The sequence below is a fragment of the Cajanus cajan genome, chromosome 2 (assembly GCF_000230855.2).
Source record: "Cajanus cajan strain Asha chromosome 2, NIPB_CcT2T_4, whole genome shotgun sequence".
Classification (NCBI taxonomy): domain Eukaryota; kingdom Viridiplantae; phylum Streptophyta; class Magnoliopsida; order Fabales; family Fabaceae; genus Cajanus; species Cajanus cajan.
In genome coordinates this window covers 67,939,345-67,961,440 of record NC_138518.1, presented here as the reverse complement: position 1 = coordinate 67,961,440, position 22,096 = coordinate 67,939,345, and the positions used below count along the sequence as shown (strand labels likewise).

Genomic DNA, 22,096 nt, shown 5'->3' with positions numbered 1-22,096 from the left:
CCCCTCTCCTTCAACTATAGTTCATTACACTTTTTTTTTTTAAGTTCCAGTTTTTGGATAAGAAATGCATGTGATGGAAATTCAATGTTGTTCTATTGCTAGATATAACGACTCAATTTTTACCTAAAAGGAGTTTACTGTGTTTTCTTTTTGTTTTATCTTAAGGGATTTAACATTATTCTAGTTTCAGATTTTAAAAATGAAATAATGCCTTTTAAAATTAAAATGTTTAGTTTTAAATCAGTAATTTATAGCTTCGTGAATTTAACCAGTTACGATAAAAAAAATGGAAATTAGTTAATTAAAATAAGTTGTTGCAAGGTTTAATTAATTAATTTATAAGATTTTATGCAATGTTATAACTAATAGTAATAACTTAGCATAATTATAATGTGTTTTGGTGTGTGGTTGATATAACCGATAAGGGTTTGGGTTGGATAATGATAAAAGAATTTTAGAGAGGATTTTGCTTCACCTAAGTTATACACTTAACCCCTCCTTGTCTAGGTAGCTGCCCACCTGAAGCCCTTAAAATTAACCTCATTGGCCATCGTTGTCACTCCCTTTTAGCCATTTTTTCCCCTACAACCTTCCCAAACCCTTTGTAATAGAAAACCCTAAACACTATCACAAGTTCCCGAAAAATTCTGAGGAGTAGGGAGTCCTAGAGAGTTCAAGGTTGCTAGAAGGAGAGGGAAGTTGAGAGAAGGAATCTCCCACTCCCTAGAGGTCACGTATATACTAAGGTATGGGGAAAAAAAAACAAAAAAGAGTATTTCGTTCATCGTGTATTTGACTCTATGGGAGAGTTGAGAATGAGATGAGTTTGGTCAAAACCCTCTCTGTATATTTTGTAGATCTAATTTGTTCATGCATGTTGTAGTATGCTACTAAACTGTATGATATTTCTTTTTATGGTTGAGATGTGAAAAAAATTGGGTCTATATGTTTATAATGATGCTACTGATTAATCTCTTTATATGATTAAAAAAAAATGCTTATATGCTATTTTTGTATATTTAAGTTGTTGAATCTTTGTATAACATTTTTTTATTAATTATAATATAGTATTAATAAAAAAAATTATTTCTTTCTTATACAGTATTAACTCGTATATTATTAAATATTGTATATAACTAACTTTATAATAGTATAAAATATTATATTTATTAAACATAATATATTTATTAAATTTATATATATATATATATATATATATATATATATATATATATATATATGTTAACCACTTAAATATTATATGTTTTTCATCCTCTAAATTTAAAAATCATTGTTTTTAGTTTTATGTTATATGTTATATGTTAAATAGAAGATTAAGTAATCAAACATATTACTTTTTCATATCAATCTATATACATTTAAAATATATCATTAAAGTTAAATGCACAAAAATTAATATAATAGTTTTATAAATATATGACTAAACTGATTTTTTTCCTTGTATTTACAATAATAAAAAATAATATGATTTCTTCTTTATATATTGTTAATTTATTTAATAAACATCATATATAATTAACTTTGGTAGTAATATAAAATATTTTATTTAATAAATATAATATATATTTATTAAATACATTATTTTTTATGTCAATCTATATATGTTCAAAAATATATTATTAAAATAAAGTATACAAAGGTACAAAAATTTAACGTTATTAATAAATATTTTATAAATATATGAATAATAATTTTTTCCTTAAATATTATTATATACTGTAATTGTTAATTATAGAATAGGATTTTATAGAAATAAAATAAGGTAATCCCTTCCTTGTATAGTATTAACTAGTTTAATAATTTGTATTACGAATGGGTATCAAGATTACAATATATAAAGAAAATATGGTTTAACATCTTCACTTTTATTAACACCTTTGTAACTTTATATTATATTTTTAATATTTTTTCCTACTATCTATTAAGAATAAAATTGGGAAAAGTATTTAAAAAAAAGTAATTATCCACTTTCAATATTAACTACAATAAAAATATTTTGTTACCAAAAGAATTATATAAAAATATTTGTTATAAATATAATTATATGAAATAAATAATTATTGTGCGTATATATGTTGAATGTTTGAAGCAGAAAAAGGAATTTTGGTATTCTAGAATGTTAATTACCATAAATGTGGGCAGTGGAAAAGGGGAAAGAAAGTTCAAAAGAAAAGACAAATGAGAAGACAATTGGTCAAATATTAGACGCGTTGGACATATGCAAAACGCGGTCGTAACGGAAGCAGTAAACAGAATAATAATTCAAAACGGAGAGGCAGGAAACAGAATTGAAAGTGCGTGGGACACAGCTATATATGCGGCAAAGCCACGCTGTTTTCCCCACTCCACAAACAAACACCCACTATTTCATGTCCCTCGTCTTCTTGTAACACGCCCTTCTCTTTCTCTCAAACAAGTTCTGAGAGAGAAAGAAAGGAAGAAAGAGAAGAGAGAAAGAGAGCGTGCGTCATTCCATTCAAAGCATGGGAAAGCTCGTCGAGATCCTTGACCAAGGAGTCAGGATCGCTGCTAGGTTTCACTCCAATTGTCCCCAAACAGGCCGCAAGTACTACCACCCTCCCTCCGTCGCCGACGCCAACGCCCGCCGCTCCGCCGCCGGAGTCAAAGAGGCTGCTGCGGCTGCTAGGAGCGTTGAAATCATTCTTTATTCTGTTTGATACAACATAATCATATTCTTTTTTCTCTGGCGCTTCATATGTATTTTTGATCCAGTTTACACTGACTTTAAATTTAATGAATACTATTTTTTGCTATTGATTCGTGTTGATTTTAATTTGGTATCAAAATCTTTCTTAGGTTATTTTTTTTATAAATTTTGTGTACAGATCTATTGAATTTTTTTAGCCGCCTGATGAAGAACACGGAAATTTTTTGGGTATCACAAAGCGTGTATTAATTAGGTATAACTTTTCCCATAACTAACAAGATTTTGAATATCTAATCGTTGAAACAAAATCTCAACTACATAAAAAGAAAATACTATAAAAAAATATTTATTACTTTTAGGTATGACAATTTAACTTGGTCTTGTGTGTACCGCCCAAACGTGTCCCAATTTAAACCCAAAAAACTTATGTTTATTGAGTTTGAGTTTTTCTCAATTAATAAAATTAGGAGACAGGATGTTAATCCCTGTCCCGTTTAATAATGTAATTAAAAAATTATTTATATATATATAAAAACTAAAATTAAAAATATTTATATGTAAAAATTTGTATTATTTTACTTTATTTTTATTTTTTTAAAAGTTTGTTCAAATTTATTTAAAAGAAAAAAAAGGCATGAGTGGGGGCAGGTGAGAAAACTTGAACCAGGATGATTACCAAGATTTTACCTCCATCAGGGGCGGGGTTGCCATGCCTAATTATTTCCTCTCTCTATATTAATATATTAAGATGAAAATATTTTTAATTTGTAGGCTTTTTTTTTTTGAAAAAAAACTTTTCTTTTAACGTGATTTTTTAAGAGATTATTAATTCTTATGTTTTCAATTTATTTTCTTTATTTTTTATATTAATTTTTTAAATATTTTAATATATAGTATTTTTTATGAGTCTCTCTTCATTGTTTTCAAAGTTTTTTCTTTCACGTGAGATTAAGCAAATTTTTATCTTTATCTTTATTTTATTTTTAAAATAAATTATTAATAAAGAAAAATAAATATAAATTCTCTCAATCAGATCAAAAAATGAATGATGTTTTACTTTTTAACATAATATTAATTTTTTTCTAATTTATTATTTCATAAATTATTTAATCACATAATACATTTATTAAGAGAGTAGATATCACAATTCAAAATAATATATTGAGAGGTGAATTATTTTAGTAAAATTGTATAAAAAGTTATAATTTATTATTATTCTATATATAAACCTTAAACAACTACTTCATATTTAGAATGTCCATCCTATATAATTTTTTTACTTATAATCAGTCACTATTCCCATGCTCTTGTACAAAGTTGAATTCTATATGTCTAGAGTATGTTTGAAAATGGAGAAGAGAATAGATTATTAAGGATTTAAAAAACATGTGTTTGAAAAAAAAAATGTTATAGTAGGAACCATGCAAATTTAATTTTACTGTCTTATGGATAAATTTATGTGTAATTTTTCATAAAAAAATACGTGAACAAGATTATTTTATATTACAACATAATCATATTCTTTTTTCTCCAGCGCTTCATATGTATTTTTGATCCAGTTAACACTGACTTTAAATTTAATGAGTATTATTCTTTGTTATTCATTCATGTTGATTTTAATTTGGTATCAAAATCTTTCTTAGGTTGTTTTTTTTTTTTTTTTTTTTTTTATAAATTTTGTATACAGATCTATTAAATTTTTTTAGCCGCCAGATGAAGAACACGGAAATTTTTTTGGGTATCACAAAGCGTGTAGAGCTGTCAGTAGGTATTAATTAGGTATAACTTTTCCCATAACTAACAAGATTTTGAATATCTAATTGAAACAAAATCTCAACTACATAAAAAGAAAATACCATAAAGAAATTATTTTTTACTTCCTCTCTATATATTAATATATTAAGATGAAAATATTTTTAATTTGTAGGCATTTTTTTTTTAAAAAAAAAACTTTTCTTTTAAGGTGAACTTTTAAGAGATTATTAATGCTTATGTTTTCAATTTATTTTCTTTATTTTTTATATTAATTTTTTAAGTATTTTTATATATAGTATTTTTTTATGAGTCTCTCTTCATTGTTTTCAAAGTTTTTTTCTTCCACGTGAGGTTAAGCAAATTTTTATCTTTATTTTCAATTTATTTTTATTTTATTTTTAAAATAAATTATCAATAAAAAAATAAATCAAAAAATGAATGATATTTTACTTTTTAACATAATATTAATTTTTTTCCTAATTTATTATTTCATAAATTATTTAATTACATAATACATTTATTAAGAGAGTAGACATCACAATTCAAAAACAATTCATTAAGAGATGAGTTATTTTAATAAAATTGTATCAAAAAGTTATAATTTATTATTGTTCTATGTATACAAACCTTAAACAATTACTTCATATTTAGAATGTCTATCTTATATAACTTTTTTACTTATAATTAGTCATTATTCCCATGCTCTTGTACAAAGTTGAATTCTATGTTTAGAGTATGTTTGAAAATGGAGAAGGGAAGAGATTATTAGGGATTTAAAAAACATGTCTTTGAAAAAAGAATGTTGTACTAAGAATCATGAAAATTTAATTTTACTATCTTATGGATGAATTTATGTGTAATTTTTCACAAAAAATGTGTGAACAAGATTACTCTATATTATTGCCTAAATGCATATTTTAAAAAAAATTAGTAAAGAGTAAAAATATAATTGTTTAAATAATTTATTTTTACATAAAATCTAATCATATAAGATTGTGGGTAGGGTGAACCACTTTCTCAATAGATATAGGGTGAACTACAAATTTTAACCCTATGATTAATCTCATCCTCAAACTATTATAGCGTCCCTCTAACTATTTTTTTTTTTCTTATATCAACTCAACCTCTCTATACTTCATAGTCGTTGTCACTATCAAATTATCCACTACTCTCGTCACAAAACTCCTCTTACATTATATTCCCTTTTCGTGTAACAACTCACTAGTTCAAAACTCCTTCAATTAGGCGTGTTCATGGATCGATTTTTTGAAAAATCTGAACCAAACTGAATTGTTTTATAAAAAAAGTAAATCGGATAATCGATCTATTTTTATAAAGTGGATCGGTTTGATTTTTTTAAAATATGGATCAATATTTTTGAAATTTGATTGGTTCGATGGGGTGCAGTTATCCACGTTTTACTCATATATGGATCGATTTTTTTAAAAAACTAAACCGATTCACTTTGTAAAAATAGATCGGATAACTAAACCGATTTTATAAAGTGGTTCGATTCAGATTTTTTTCTAAAATGAATTGGATTTTTCAATACGGATCATATCGGTTATGGATTGGTTCAGATCAATTTGGATTTTTTACATACCCCTACTTTCAATGCGATTACAACCACTGTTGACATGATTCATCCTCCTCTGTCATAGAGTCCATCATAGAAGACCATCCATCCATTATCGTTCTAAGAAGCACTGCCCCTTGACAATGAGGAGGAGCATGACCGTTAGAGTGTTGCATGAGGATGTGGAAAAGGTGGAAGATAGAAATCCCAAGGTGAGTCACCCTAAACAAGGGGTTCAAACAAATGCAAGTGGTGTCATACTTGCTCATAACAATGGTGACAACTTGATTGTTGGTGAGTAGAGGGAGTTGAAGGTGCGGTGGTTGATAGTGCTACAACAATCATTTACACTGATAGTTGAGGAAGGGTTACCGAAAAGTTTGTTGTTCTGTGTGAAATGGTAAATTATAAGAATGTTATTTTTAGATTGATCTAATTGTTATAAATTATGTACCATGATAAACCACTTCTAAAAGTGGTCACCATAGAATCTATCACTATATAAAATATAATTTTTTAAATATTAATTTTCCTTTATTTCTCACATAATTTAATTTTATTAAATAATTATAAATTTCACTTTTATTTCTTATATATTTTTTATCAAATCAATTCTCATATATTCACATTAAGGACTTCTCCAAACAAAACATTAATATATAAAAGTTTTAGAATTTTTTTTAAAAAAATCATCTAAATACAACCTAAACATTTTAAATGCAAAAAAATAAAATAAACTTAACAAAAACACTCTTATTGAAGAATGGTCCATATAAACTTTTGATTCAAGAAAATTATTTAATTTATATGTATGAGTAATAGAAGAAAACTAGGGAGGAAGAATTTGTTGCCTTCAAAATCTATATGTCATTGTAATTGGAAGAGTCTGAAGAGAACTGAAGGAGGTAAAAAGCATAAGCACCAACACGAATATGGTCCCCAAATTACCTTAAGGCTTCCTAAAAAGAAGATTGAAAAACAGAATTTGAAGGTATGATTATGATTTATGCATCCAGATAATGACCCTTGTATACTACTATAAGTACTAACAATTCCTCTGCATTTTCTTTGAACTGAGATATATACTTGCCCAACAACATCTCCTTAGACAAGCATATCACATAAATATAACTAGGGACCTTCCTGCAAATATTTTTTGATACTAAGAGCTTCAAAACTCTATCAAAGAAGTACACAATCTTCCATGCTATACATTAAAATCCTTGATTGATCAACCAAGACTGACATCGGAACTAAAATAAAATTTAAAGTAATTTTTTAAAAAATTAATAATATTATTTTTATAAAAATAAAATAAAATATTTTAGAGACAGGTGTTGAAAAAAATAATTATATTTATATATCTTTGATAAATAAGATTTTTAGAGTGAGTTTATAAGAATAAAAAAGTAATTTTAAATTATAAAATTTTGAGAAAAAAAATATAATTATTAACAAAATATTTATTTTAGAAAAACGTAAAGTAAGTGTTTTACCGACTTTGGGCCGGACTTGGCAGCATAACTATATGCAATAAAAATTCCATTCGAAACTTCAACAGAGGGGACCAGTGTTTTGTTCAAACTATAAGTCAAAAGGGTGGAAATTTCTTAAGTTGGAACCCTAGAAACCCAAATGCTAAAAGAGCTTCTCCCTCCGTTTTTTTTTTTTCATAATAGTTTAAGGTTTTGCACGGGACTTAAGAAAATAATTAATATTTTAGTTTTTAAAAATATTTATTATTTACTTTCTTATTTTATCCTTTATTTTTTTTATATTTTTGAGATTGTTGAACTGTAATTTACTCTATTAATTATTAATGCATTCATTACACGTAAACTATAACCTACTGTATTTAATTATACATGTCCATGAATTAATGGTTATATTATTTTTTTTATAGTATTTTGTTAGGAATATATTGTTCTTATAAATGCACATTAACTTTATATGGGTAGTTGGAAAAAAAATAAATAGATATTAAAAATAAATACACACATTATTCAATAAACATGTATTAATTATAAAAATAAAAAATTAAAAAAAATTAATAAATTATTAGTTTTAGTAAAATGACAATAAAAAAAAATAACAAATTCTGGCAAAATAAATATGAACAAATAAAACGGAAGTAGTACATTTTGGGTCTCTGTTTTTTTTTTTTTTTAATTTATGGTGCCGGTGGGTACATGATATACGTACCTAGACGTAGACGTAGACGTATTCGGTACGTAGTACGTACGCCTCCATTTTTGAGGAGACTCACTCACCTCAGTGCCAGTGGGTTTCTTGACTTTGACTGAGTCGCACTCGCACGCGGCTGGGCTGGGCTGGGCTGGGCCTAGCTCACTTGGTAAATATTCTTAAACTGATAAAGATTATCAATTCTTAAAACACTCATGATTATTAATGCACCTCTTCCAACGTATGAACATTCAGAAAAATGTTTGTAACACTATTTTTTTTTTTTAATATAATGCCTTTGCTTGCATTTATAAGTAAATTTTTTATTTAAATATAAATAAGTTTTAACTAATTTAACTATATTTAATATTATCATTTCAAAAAAAATTCATAAGTTAAATGAGAGTATTATTTTTAAGAAATATTATTAAAAGTAGTTTAAGAATAAAAGTTTAATTTTTTTATAAGATCAATAAAAGTTAGTAATTAAGTAAATTGGAAAGAAAAAAAAACTAAAAGATCCATTGAATTATAAGTTATCTCAGTTCACTCTTTACAGACTTGATTATGAGTTCTTTTTTAATATAAACGACATTGTTGAAAGTTTAAAGATGAGGTTTGATGCGATTTTCAAAATCTTCTTAGTTAGTTTAAGAGTGAGATTTGGATTGTATCTTTGTATTATAATTATATACTTATATCAAGATATTATATTCTCTCTATCTTTGATGACTTCACTTCTCTTCACTCTCTGAGCCAATTGTTTTACTAAGTTGAGTGAGAGGTATTTGCTAAAGGTATTATGATGCTCAAAATAAGTAACTCACTTTGTGTAATAAATACAAAAATTTTGTGATTAGTAACTTTACCTTACCTTGATATATGATACTACTTATACTAATCATGATGGGTCCAGATTTAAATGGACATCAACCTGAGATTACCAACTAGGTAATGCGTTGGCAATCCTATTATGTACTGTAGTCAAGCTTTAATTACCTAAATTACTTTTATCCAAGGTGGGAAATTGTCCAACCCATTTAACAACATAGAGTCATAGGTGGTCAAGGGTGTCGAAGGGGTAGTCAGTGCCAAATAGGTACTCCAAAGTACTATTTTAAGAGTAATTGGTGGTCGAGGGTGCCAAAGGGACACTCAGTGCTGAACAGGTGCTCCAAAGTACTTATTTAAGACTCCCTTCATCGACACAAAATCATTGACAAATAATGGTGTTGAAGGGCTTAGGGTATCAAACAAAATACCTTCAAATATGAAGTTAAGGCAGTTTGTTAACACATAGTCATTGATAGTCAAGACTGTCGAGAGGATGCACGTAGTTTGGTCGTGCAGTCAAAGGGGAAGTACGTAAGCTCACAAAGGCTCCCTAAGCCATCAGTAGGTGAAGGTGCTAAAATGGATGCCCGTGATTCAATCATGCAACCAAAAGAAAGGGGGTAAACTCATTAGGGTGCCTCAGTATCCAAGATTATTAAGTGAGCATCATTGATCGTTGGTGGTTGAATGACCTATCCCGTATAAATTAAATATAATATATTGTTGTATGTAAAAGAAATTTTTTTCCTATTTTAAAATTATTGATTTTGTTAATTATTTAAATAACTATAAAAGTTTAAGTATTAATTGGGACAAAATAATAGTTAAAGACATCTATTTACAAAAAGATAAAAGTTTCAGGGTGTTTGTATGCTCTTTTCCCTTTGTTATTTAATACTTCATCTGGATCTATATATAAGTAAAAAGTACTTAAATTTTTTGGACTCACACAAATTTCAACTAAATCAACTTTATTTAATGCTCTTAATCCAAAAATATCCCTAAGATAATAAATGAGATCATTATTTACACTAAATGTGATTAATGATATTTTAGTAAATATAATATATATTTTATATAAAATTATGAAAAATAAATGTATTTTACCGTCTTTCATAATTTGTGTAAAATTAATTATTTTTACTTATATATAGCACATAAATACAAAGAGAGTAGGTGTTATTATGAAATTAATGGGACTCATCAATTTCAACTAGAAAAATATATGTCATAATTATAAGCAACATAAGGTGAATATCAAGACCAAGAAAAAATAATTAAGTTAATTGTTTTTAATTCATTTTGCTATAAATTTCAATTTTATTTCAAGATGACCATTGTTTTAAGTGATTGTTATATTTAATGTTGTTTACATGTAAATGTATAGAAAATAGAGTTAGCAATTAATTAAGGGTATAAAAAAATTATCGTAAGTAACTTTAAAAACTAATGATTGTTACTTATATTTAGGACCAAAGAAAAATTTATTTTTTTTCTATAATTAGGACTAGAGGTAGTACTTTTCAATTTCACAATGATTACAATTTAAGGTTTCTACATAGATATTAAATATAACAATAGATGTATCACTTTTTTATATAATATTACTAAAATAGTCTAATCTTTCAATAAATGCATTACTCAATTGTGGTAGTTAAATAGTAATTTATAAAGAAATAAATTAGAAGGAAAAAAGTACTATTTATGCTCTTAATTATATGCGACATGGGACAAATCATCAAGATAAAATAAGATTAATATGGTTACTTTTAATTAATTATACCATAAAACACAAGTTTTGTTCCAAACATAACGTTTATTTTAGATGAGTATTATATTTAATGTTACTTATAAGCGAATACATTGAAAATAGAATTAACAATAAATGAAGTGTATATTTTTTTAAGCCTATTCAACTTTTAAAACTAATAATTGTTGCTTATAATTAGGACAAAAAAATTTAATTTGTTGTTTATAATTAACATAGAAGATAATAATTAATACTACATTAAAAAATGAGAATATCATTCATTTTAAGATATTTTTTGAATGAAAAAAACTATGATCATTGAGGAGTGAAAGGAGTAAAGAATGGTGGAAGAGAATTAGAAAAAATCCCTAAAGTTAACTTAATAGTGAGAGATTTAGATAATTTATAAGATTTTAAATTCAAATCTTGTTATTGATGTTGCATGTAAATGGTAATAACCTGGGGCAATCTGGAGCTGCTAGTTTTGATGGGTTGCTTCGGGATTCAGTTAGGAATTGGCTAAGAGAGTTATATGGTGATGTTGGTGTAACGGACAATACATAGGGGCTCACTTTCTAAGGATGTAATTCTTTTTTCTCTTTTTTCGGTTCATTCATCTTCCTTTAAAAAAAAAGCTAAAGAAATTCGATAGAAATTTCATAATTAATATTCTTGTCACTAAACTACTCGACAATAATAAATAAAGTACTGAAACATGTTATATAACATGCACAGAACCTTAATTTTTTGTGTCATTAGCATAGTATATACTATCCGAAAAAGTAGAATAATTACCATAAACTGAGTGTGCGCATGTTCGATTTCTTGCAATGCACTTTGCTCCTTTTCTACTCCAGTACTTCTTATCTCTTCTCTTACTGTTACAAGGCCCACCACAAACTTCCCTTGACAAAGACTAAAAACTTAAAACAATATTTCTACCTAATGGCTTCCTTAAGTCAGACTTCTCTTAATAAATACTACTCACAGGTAATCCCACAAAAGCGACAAGAATCTCTCCGTACTGAATTTCAACATAACTACATTCTAGAAAATGAGACCACTAATAAGCTTGAAATAAAACAAATACTACACTTATTGACGTACATGCTTATGGTTACGTGAATGTTATACGAGTCAATTTATTCTCCATAAACAGTTATTTCTGAAAGTAAATTTCTTTCTTCATGCACACCTGCATGATTGAGCCTACTCTGTAAAGCAGAATCCCTCAATCCCATTTCTCTCTTAAGGGGCTTCTGCTACCAAAGGATTCAACCAGAATCCAATGTACAGGTAGAAACTGCAAGTTATTCTCAGACAATGACAATATTCCTGACCTGAATACATGCCCTTTGGACAAAAACTTTCAAGAGCTAAAATAGGGGTCCAGGCCAAAATAATAACACGTTACATAAAAAGTACAGTAAGAACGTAAGCTTGCAGGGGTAAAATAATAACTGAAGATGATCATTGGTCAACATATACAACCAAACTCCTAGGGGACCAGCAAGATGAACAGAAGACACATGATCAAAATAAAAATATAAACCTAGAGATAAACTAAATACAGAAAATACTGCAAATAGCATCTCAATAATAACCAGAATCCATCAGAGTGAAAGTGGGAGCATTATCAGCAGCACCTAGCAATTTTCTACCTTCTCTGAGGACCAACTGATGTGCAGCATACCAACTGTATCCAGTATGGTCTGCTCTTGACTTTCCTTTTTTCTCTCTTGATGTCTGCAGGATATCTTGCTGGAGAGTTCCATTCTTTTGCAGCCTCTCCTTTTACCACTTGAGCTGCAGGGGATTCAGGACCCAGAATGGAGTTAACAGTTGTCAAACCTGAACCATTCTTTTCTGCAACTTTACTACTCTTCTGGCTCACCAAATTTTCTTCCATTTTTGGAGATTTTGGCGTGTTGCCATGGGCAGCCTCACCCAAGAGACTCTTCAGAGGTGTGTGCTCCTTAGGGGTGCTCCAGTTTGTTACCTTGGCTATTATTTCTTCATTCTTCTTTCTCCCTTGAGATTCATTAACAACCTGAGTTAGAGAGGGAAACCAACCAGCCTGTGAAGTGGGATCTGGCTGTTGTGGGCTCTGCCCCTTCTGGCCTTCAAAAGAGGCAGATTTTGGGCTAACCTGCCTAGGTTCGACCAATGTCATAAAAGATGGCGGTTCAAACATTTCTGACTTTCCAGACTGCTGTCTGGCAAGTGCAGCTTTTGGATTGTTCGAGTTTGATTTTCCTGCTTCTGTGGATGCTGGCAAACCAGTTGATGGTAAGGTTTCAGAATCAATAACAGCAGGTGCATCAGATTGCATTGAGAGAACTGTTTAATGGATCATGAAAGAAAAAAGTAAAACTGATTTTAATTTTGCTTCAAAAAATAATGCAAAGCAGTAAGGACAAAACATAAGAAATGGATCCTTTTAATTTTTCCCCTCCACCTTCTCTCACAAGGAGAAACACTCTTAGAAACAATGAAGGGAGGGGGGACTATATGGATCACACCAAACTAATAGGAAAATATAATTGGTGAAAAACATGTAAGAGACAAGATCTAGCCATGTATATCTTTGTAACCATGCAGAAATCTTACTAGCAAAATTCATTAGGAAATCTTTTACCAGAAAAGATTCAGAGATGCACAATTGCACAGTTATAGCCAACATGTATGTGTGTCTTTAATGTGTAAAAGTGTATGCATAAAGATCAACTATGCTACAATATTTACTGTAACACTCAACCAATTCACCCAATAGTATGAACCACCATACATGTCCTGATAAATTGACTAGGCTAGCATATTGCTATGGCCCCAATATAAAATGTAACTACACAGTACAAATGTTTTCTATTACAAAAAGCGAATGCATATATATACCTGAAACAGAGCCCCAGTTGCCTTCCAAACTCTCACATCGGCTACCAGAGTCAACTGAAGCATCAACTCTAGATGAACCAAGTTTACCCGAGTTATTACCAGTTTGATCTTGAACAGGCACAGCGGTAATTCCAGACACTTTCCTGCCAGGCACTCCACCAGAATTATCTTCAACAGCAGAATCATGTTGAGCAGAAGGCTCAGTAGTTAAAGGAAATGTATACATCCTAGCAAGGTCTTCTGCAGCCTTCACTAATAGTTCAGCACTCTGGGCTTGGTGTGAATGAGCAGAAGTATCAACTGATTTGTTGTATTCTTCATTTTGTTTGATATTAATATTGATTTCATCTTCTTTTATGTCTTTCTGGGCACCTGATAGTGGATCTATTTTTCTGCACTCTGTGCCATTTGACTTGTTCGCAGGTCCATCAACTACAATGTCTGAAGCTTCTGAAATAACTGGGATATCAAAATGACTGGTAGCAGATTTAGGCAATGAAGTATCACCTATAATTGGCCATTCCTTACATTGAGCATCAGGCACATCACATTGTTCATTTTCACCCATTTCACCAGCAGCATCACTCTTAAATAAGTCATCTGATTGTTTTACTTCTGATTGCAAGATGTCACCAGGTTGAAGATCTTTCAATATAATTTCAATATCATTTTCTATGTCAGCTCCAACAACCTTGCCATCTAATGCTACATCATTTATTTCAGTACTTTCCTCGTGATTATTTGTGCTTTCTATGTTAATTACACTATTTGTTTCACTGGTTGCAGACCGAAATGATTCATCTATCTGACTCTCCTTAGATGAGGCCATTAAACTACCTTCTGGGAAACTTACCTGTTGGGAATTTTCACAAGAATCATCAGGTCCATGCTCTTCAGAAAATTGAACCATATGATTCTCATTCATCCCAGTTTTCATAGAATTCATTGAGGCATCAATTTCATCCAATCTTTGATGACTTTCAACTGTGAAATTAACTGGAGAAACTTCAGTGCATTCTTTGGCATGCACTCCTTCAGGCATAGGTTCACTGTTGACCAGATCCACCTTCGTGCTTCTAACCATAACATCGATATCTGGAGAGATGTCACTTTCTTCACTCAATTGGCTTGTGTTAAAATAAAATTTATTTTCCTCAGTAACAGTGTCCTTTAAGTCATCTCCCTTATATGCTAATGACTCAGATGAGTGTAGGAAAGGATTTGAGTAAACCACTCCCTCATGATCTTTAAAGTTTCCATAGTCACTCTGAGGATGTGCTTCATCAGGTCTATCATTGCTAGTAGGAAGTGGATCAACATTAACATTTCCTTCTCCCTTTTCCTGCAAAATCTTGTCATCAATGGATGTGGCAGTCTGTACCACATATGCAGACTCTCCCTGAGCATCATTCACGATTACAACCGAGTTTAACTCGAGAGGAAGGTTATTGGGGGGCAACAAAGAAAGGAACTCAGCATCATTCTTTTCCTTCAGATTAAAAGCTCCATCATCCACTTGATTATCTAAGGAAACTACGTCACTAACTGTTATTTTAGACACTTCTTCACTTGTTTCACCTACAACTTTATCAGATGATTCCACAATTTCAGTCAGGCCTCTGTTGGAACTAATCTCAGCACCATTCTTTTCCTTCAGATGAACAGATCCATTACCCACTTGATGATCCAAGGAACTTACATCACTAACTGCTATTTTAGACACTCCTTCACCTGTTTCACCACTAACTTTATCAGAATCAGGAAATTCCACAATTTCAACCACAACTCTGGTGGAATTACTCTCATCCTTTTCTTTCAAATTATTCTCCTTTGCAACAGATATCAAATTGCAATTTGTCACATCTTCACTAGCACAGATATTCCTTTCTGGCACTATATCAGGCATGGCTTCAGCATCACTGGGAAGTGAGTCACCTGACAAACCAAAAAAAACATCACTATCTGCAACTGCAATAGTTGATTCTTCAGTTCTCAAGTCAGCAATGGAACTTGATGATGGATCTACAGTAGGGCCAGACGGTTGACCTTGAAACTCCACTGCTTTTCCCACTTCAACGCTTTCATTTTGCAAAATATTTGGATTTTGAATCTGGCAGTCATTAGTTGACTTGCCAATTAATTGACTCACATCTGCAGCTGTGAAACAAATTATCAGACATGATAGGACCACAAAGAAGAAACAAATGACGCAGTAAGAGAGAGATATTGTAAGACAAAAATGCCTATTCAATACTGGAGGATATCATTTTTGGAAAATAAATGTGTAGTTATGTGTGCATCAATACACTTGTATTATCCTAGATACTTGCATCAATATCCTTCTAAAAGTTTTAACATACAAAAAACTCTCATTTTCTTGTTTAAAAAAAGTAGGATGTCTGAAAAAATAATTATATAGAAAAGACATTTTGGTCAGATATTCAGAGGCCCTCACATGTGTTTTCCTCTGAAATTGTCTCGGTTCAATAAAAATCAAAACAACAGATCTGATTTTTTTTTCCCCTTTTAATATAATTTTACAAAGGTAGTTAACTTAAAAGGCTATCCCCAAGGTGAAAGGCTTCACTGCTTCAATTACTTCATATATTCATAAGAAAATAATTATTAAATATACATTTTACATTCAACTTAAATCAGCAGTTTATTAATTCATTACTAATATGAATTCATAATTTCAATGCAACTATACAGAAACAAACAATCCACAATCTTAAATCATCGTAAACTCAATAATGTTTCAGTCAAATGCTTATGGAGTAGGAATATAAATTATAGTATCATAAATACCATTCCCATCTTACAATTATTGGTGGATAAAAAATCCAGTGTTCATTAAAATTTGGAGGCAAGGAGAGTTACAAAATCAACCTTTTTGATAGACTCTAAGAAATTGTATATTCCACAAAAATATATAATATCTTGAGACACTATTGATGCTGATTGTGTGAACAGATCCAGATCCTGATGTAAAATTTTGCTTTCTAGGACAATCCAATTAACATAAACAAATAAATCGGTCACATATCTATATAATATCTATTTGCATTCATCAAGCTTAATATCTGCAAAATCATGCAAAAACATATCTTCTCATATTTTTAATTAATCGGTCACAAATATTTCACCCCACACAAGTCCATACTCAGTAAATAAAGTAAAACCAAATAAAAGGAAATGTGATGCAATAAAACCTATCTTCCCACCATTGAAATCTTTCTCCTCGGAAGACACTGAAAAATTTAGTTCTTTTATGTCAACCCTTTCAACATCAGCACCAGATTCCAAACTATCTTGCAAACGTTCTTTAACTTCTGCATTTGATCCACTATCCGAAAAATCTGCAACTGCGTCTGAAAACACCTCATCTTCGGATCTAATTATTTTTTCTCCATTTCCTTCATTGCCCTTCTTATTGTTGCCTGTCTCCAAGTTTGGACCTGACACAACCACACCTAATAAAATAGCAACAATTTAGCAAACCTTCTGTTTTGGAATGTAGTAATAATTCCAAAGCCCATATACAGATAAGACAAGAAATTAAAATTAATCTCACAATGTCAAGATCAGTTAGATTTACTTCATTTCCTAGTAGTATTTATCAGTATAAACGTTCAAATACTACATATAAGAAGGAAACTCACCTGGTGATTTGTGATCATCATCAGAAACATGTTCATCATCTGAGCCATTCAAACGGGGTTGTCCCTCAGAGAGAGAAAGTTTGTAACCTTCCACGGTTCCACAGATCTTCTTGTGAGCACGCCTGTGTTTGGCACTCGGATGCGGATTCGGGAAGGGCCATCCACATTTGTGACACAAATGAACTCCGTGACTCTCGTGCCCTTCAACATCAAAAAATTTATTAAAAAAAATAAAAAATCTCACCTCGAGAAACTTAAAACTTCAAAAAGCCCCCAGACACAGACACGGTTTCCAAAACCAGACACCCGAGAAAATCCACCAGAAAGACTAAGACTTTTCGTAAGAAAACACCAAACTAACTAAACCCAGAAAGAGAAATAATATAATAATGGAATATGGAAAGGAAAAAAGGAGAGAGAAGAAGAAAAAGAAAAAGGGAGATGAACTGAATGACCCATTAAAGAGAAAATGCAAAAGAAAAAGCACCTGCAGCGTTAGTTCTTCCTTGATCTTGGTTATCCATTCCCAAGTCAAGTCAATGAAAGAGAGTAAGAAAATCCAGCAAGTGAAAACCCAGAGGAGGAAGAAGAATGGAGAGGGTAGAAAAACCAAAACTTTAGTGGAGTGGAAGCAGAAGAGAAGAAGGGTTGGTGTGGTATTGGAGTAAGATAAACAGAGAAACTTCAAAGAAAGAAGAGGGTAACGAGAGTGGAAGTGGAGTGGTACAGTGCTTTGGAACAACAGCGTAAAAAACAAAAGGGCCCGCACCCATGTGGACAACCAAAGTCACTGTTCATGCTCACACGCAACTTCCGTTTCCATCTCCATTCTTCGCTTCAAACACTTGTACGTGTGAAAGGGTATTCGAGGGTAAAACTGTCATTAACGTACAATACATTTTGTGTTATGGTTTGTCCACATGCGGTGCACGTGACGACCTTTACACCGCTGCGAACGGTCACATGGCTGTGACGGTGGGTAGAACGACAGCCAATGGGGTTGGTGTTTGTGATGTCATACGTACGGTCTTTCCAAAACCAAAGGGTTCCTACTTCCTACTTCCTACGTCCTGTTATGACAAAAGTATGTCCCCCGAGTACGGTGCAACCACTTCTATTAGTATTTTTTGTTTGTATCTGTGATCATATGAGTTACGCTTCAATTAGGTTGGATGTATTTCATTCATTTCTGTATTTCTTTGAACAACAATCTTCCTATATATCCTCCATTAGGTGATGGGAGGCTTTAATTAATGATAACATGGGAGACTCTTATAGGGTACGTTTATATCGACCAAAATAGTAAATTAATGTTGTTACTTGGATTGTTTAAATTGAGATATAATTGAATGAAACACGGTATAAATTAGCTTGTCTTTGATTATATGTTTTAAAATATTAAAATGTGTGTTTTACATTTTAATACATAAAATTTAAAAATAATAAAACTATTGCTTTGAAATAAAACTATATTAAGTTCAACTTAATTTTTATTTAAATATGTATTTAATATGTTTTACTTTATTCAATTTTCTTATTTTGTTCCTTTAAAAAAATTAGAAGTTCATTCCTCTAATCTAAACACACAGGACACGATTAATTTACTATCTATTAAAATTTATATTATTTTGTTCACTTTTAAGTAATAGAAGAAGATTTTTCTCTGTCCTAACATAATTAAAATCTAATATATGATTAAAAAATTATTTCACCATTTTATTTTATTTTATTTTACCAAACTATCAAACATAATTAAAGAGGATTGTTTTCTAAATAATAAAAAAATACCTGTTTATTCATAAAATATATATATCATCAATCAATGCAACTTGAGAACACAATTGATATTAAATGAAATGAAACAGTAAAAAGATCATTTTAAAAGGCAAAAAACAAATAAAAAAATATTAAATTGTCAAATATTATTAGTTGATCACGTTAATTATTATTTGTTGACATGATATACCTTATCAAGTTATCATTTATATGAGACTTTAGAATTATATGTGTATAGTAATAATTAATATGTTATGTTAATAATTAATGATATAAGATATTTAATTAATAAAGTGATAAAATGTTTAAAATTTTAAAAATTTAATGACAAATACACGATTTTAAAAGTTGGATGATAAAATTAAAAAAAAAAAGAACATAAGTAATAAAAATATGTAATTATTTATTTTACTTTATAACAATTTGTTAAAACTATTGAAGATTTAACATTATATTTTAACCAATATTCTTTAAAATTTAATGTGTTCCAATAATTTTAACCTACAAAAATATTTATAATTGATTAAAAAAAACCATTCAATAAATATATTTTTTATATGACTTATAAAAGTTATTGACTTTTCAACATATCGTATTTTTAATTTGATTTCTATAAATTATTTTAGTCTTTTAAAAGACTAAGCCTTAATTTTTATTTTTATTTCTATAAAAATTAAATTTATTTTTAAAATAATTTTTCCATAAAAAATAAAATTATAAATATGATATTTTCATATATTAATAATTTTAACCTTCGTAGCATTATGTCGGGGACTTTGGTGCATCTCTAAGAAAAGATTCTTGGTGTACGCTGACAGGGTTTGGTTTCGTCCGTTTCTGTTGTTAACTACTCAAACGTCCCGTTATCGGACCAACAATATACATATGGATTCATACGCTGTTCATAAATCATTATCCTGCATATTTTTAACTGTCAATTTTTGTTAATGATAAATCATATAATAAACTTTCATTATTTTTTTTTATTCACTTTTAAAATGAATTAGATTAACCCTGAAAGTAAGTTCAATACATCTTAAACCACATTAAAAAATAAATATATTTAGACATGTTGATCTTAAATATAAATTATTTACCAAAATGTGAAATCGGTAACCAATATGATTGAATATTTTTAGTAAATTTTTTCTTAATTATATTTTTTTATCCACAAAATTTAAATTTGATATTATTTAAAGATATCAAATTTAATATTACTCAAACTATTTATATATAAAAAAAATATAAATTATTTATTTTGTTTATGGAGGTAATATATTGGTGCACCAAGAGTTGTGTAAAGTTAAAGAGATTCTAATTAAGTTATAAAAAAAATGTGCGGTGAGGGTGGAAATAAATCAATAATTTGGTGCAAAGGAATAGTAGGACCCTCAGGAAGTGGTGTGTTGTTGGGGATCTTGTGGATAGAATCATCTTTGCCTCACTGGCTCATCTAAGAAATTTTAGTTAAGGTGGTTACTGTCGGAACGTGCCTTAGAAGATAATAAATAGCTATTATATCATATAACAACAAATGTTAAAGGATTAATGGAATCATAAAGTCATGGATGGATGGACCTTTGTCTTTTTGCTAACAAGATACATGGCCATTGGAAACCTAAAAAGTAAAGCATTACTATTATTATTAAACATGATGAAATTATGTGTCTTTTTTGGTACAAATAATAAGATCTGTCTTTGTTATTAATAATGAATAATTTAAAAATAATTCATAGAAAGTGGTACACTTGAAACAAAGAGAGATACTATATGAATATTTCTTTTTTTGGAAACTCGTATTTAATTTAAGTTTGTATGGAGCATTGTATAACATAAATCACTACTTTTGTTATTAAAAATAAATTAACCATCCATACATTATTTTTTACACCGACAACCAATTATATTTTTTAATTATGTCATGTTACTGTTAAAAGTAAATATGTTTATAATAACATGACACAATTAAAAGATATAATTAATTGTTAATGTAAAATAATTTTACATTAACAATATATAAGTGATTAACTTTTAAAGAAAATACAACATCCACAATAAAAATAAAACATAACTCTTCATATATTTACGTATTTACTCTAAGTCACATCACCATGTTGATTATAATATTTTATAGGATAAATTGTTTAAATAACATACATAAACTGTTGTAATCTTTAGTATTGAATTCAATACCTACATATTAAAAAAAGGTTTAATAGTTTAGTGGTTAATAAAAAATTTTTTTATCGAAAATAAACTTGTTTTGTATAACTTGTTTTAGTAGCTTACTTATGATTGAAATGATTCATAATTTTTTTTTATATAAAAACAAGCTTGTTTAGTACACCTTATTTTAGTAGCTTAATTATAATTTATTTCAATCAGTGTTTAATAAACTACTTTTTTTTTCCCTATTTTGATATTCGCTAATTTTACACAACTCTATACTTTTTTTCATTTTATAATTAATATATATCATTACTAATAGTTATGTATTAAGCTTATTTCTAAACCCTAAACCCTAAACATCCCAAATTTTTCTACTAATACTACAAATTATTATTATTTATTTTTGTATTTATGAAGATTATTTCCTTATAATTATTTTGATTAATTAAATGAGTTTGATTGAATTTTTAAAGGTTTTTAATAATAATCATTTATGAAAATTATTTTGTATAATATTATTAATTATGATATTTTTGTTATAATTATTATTTGAAGAAAATCATGTTTTAAATTGTATTGATATTTTATTTTGATATATATATACGTTATTTATTTATTTATTTATTAATCAGTAATTTGGATTTTCGTATATCTGGAACGGGCCGTTCCACTTTGGGAACGGGCCGTTCCAAATCAAGCATTCGTGGGTAAAATTTTAACCCAGAACGGGCCGTTCCACTTTAGGAACGGGCCGTTCCGGATGTGATTTTAAAAGAACAAAGTTTGACTCAGAACGGGTCGTTCCA

General features: G+C 29.2%; 1 protein-coding gene across 5 annotated transcripts; it reads right to left on the bottom strand.

Annotated features, from left to right (window-relative positions):
• Positions 1 to 12,170: 12,170 nt before the first annotated feature.
• Positions 12,171 to 18,122, bottom strand: LOC109789501 (uncharacterized). 5 transcript variants are annotated; one of them, XM_020348469.3, is made up of 6 exons: positions 17,833 to 18,120; positions 17,346 to 17,546; positions 16,908 to 17,156; positions 15,730 to 15,840; positions 13,684 to 15,618; positions 12,171 to 13,128 (listed from the first exon to the last, which is right to left on the bottom strand). In XM_020348469.3, the coding sequence occupies exons 1-6, from the start codon at positions 17,867 to 17,869 to the stop codon at positions 12,446 to 12,448; spliced, it is 3,216 nt and encodes a 1,071-aa protein (XP_020204058.1). In that variant the 5' UTR covers positions 17,870 to 18,120; the 3' UTR covers positions 12,171 to 12,445. The 5 variants fall into 5 exon arrangements, with proteins under 5 accessions (XP_020204058.1, XP_082924931.1, XP_020204057.1 ...); XM_083068805.1 differs by having other exon boundaries at positions 15,730 to 15,834; XM_020348468.3 differs by having other exon boundaries at positions 12,171 to 13,059; positions 13,684 to 15,840; positions 17,833 to 18,122.
• Between the last annotated feature and the right edge of the window lie 3,974 nt (positions 18,123 to 22,096).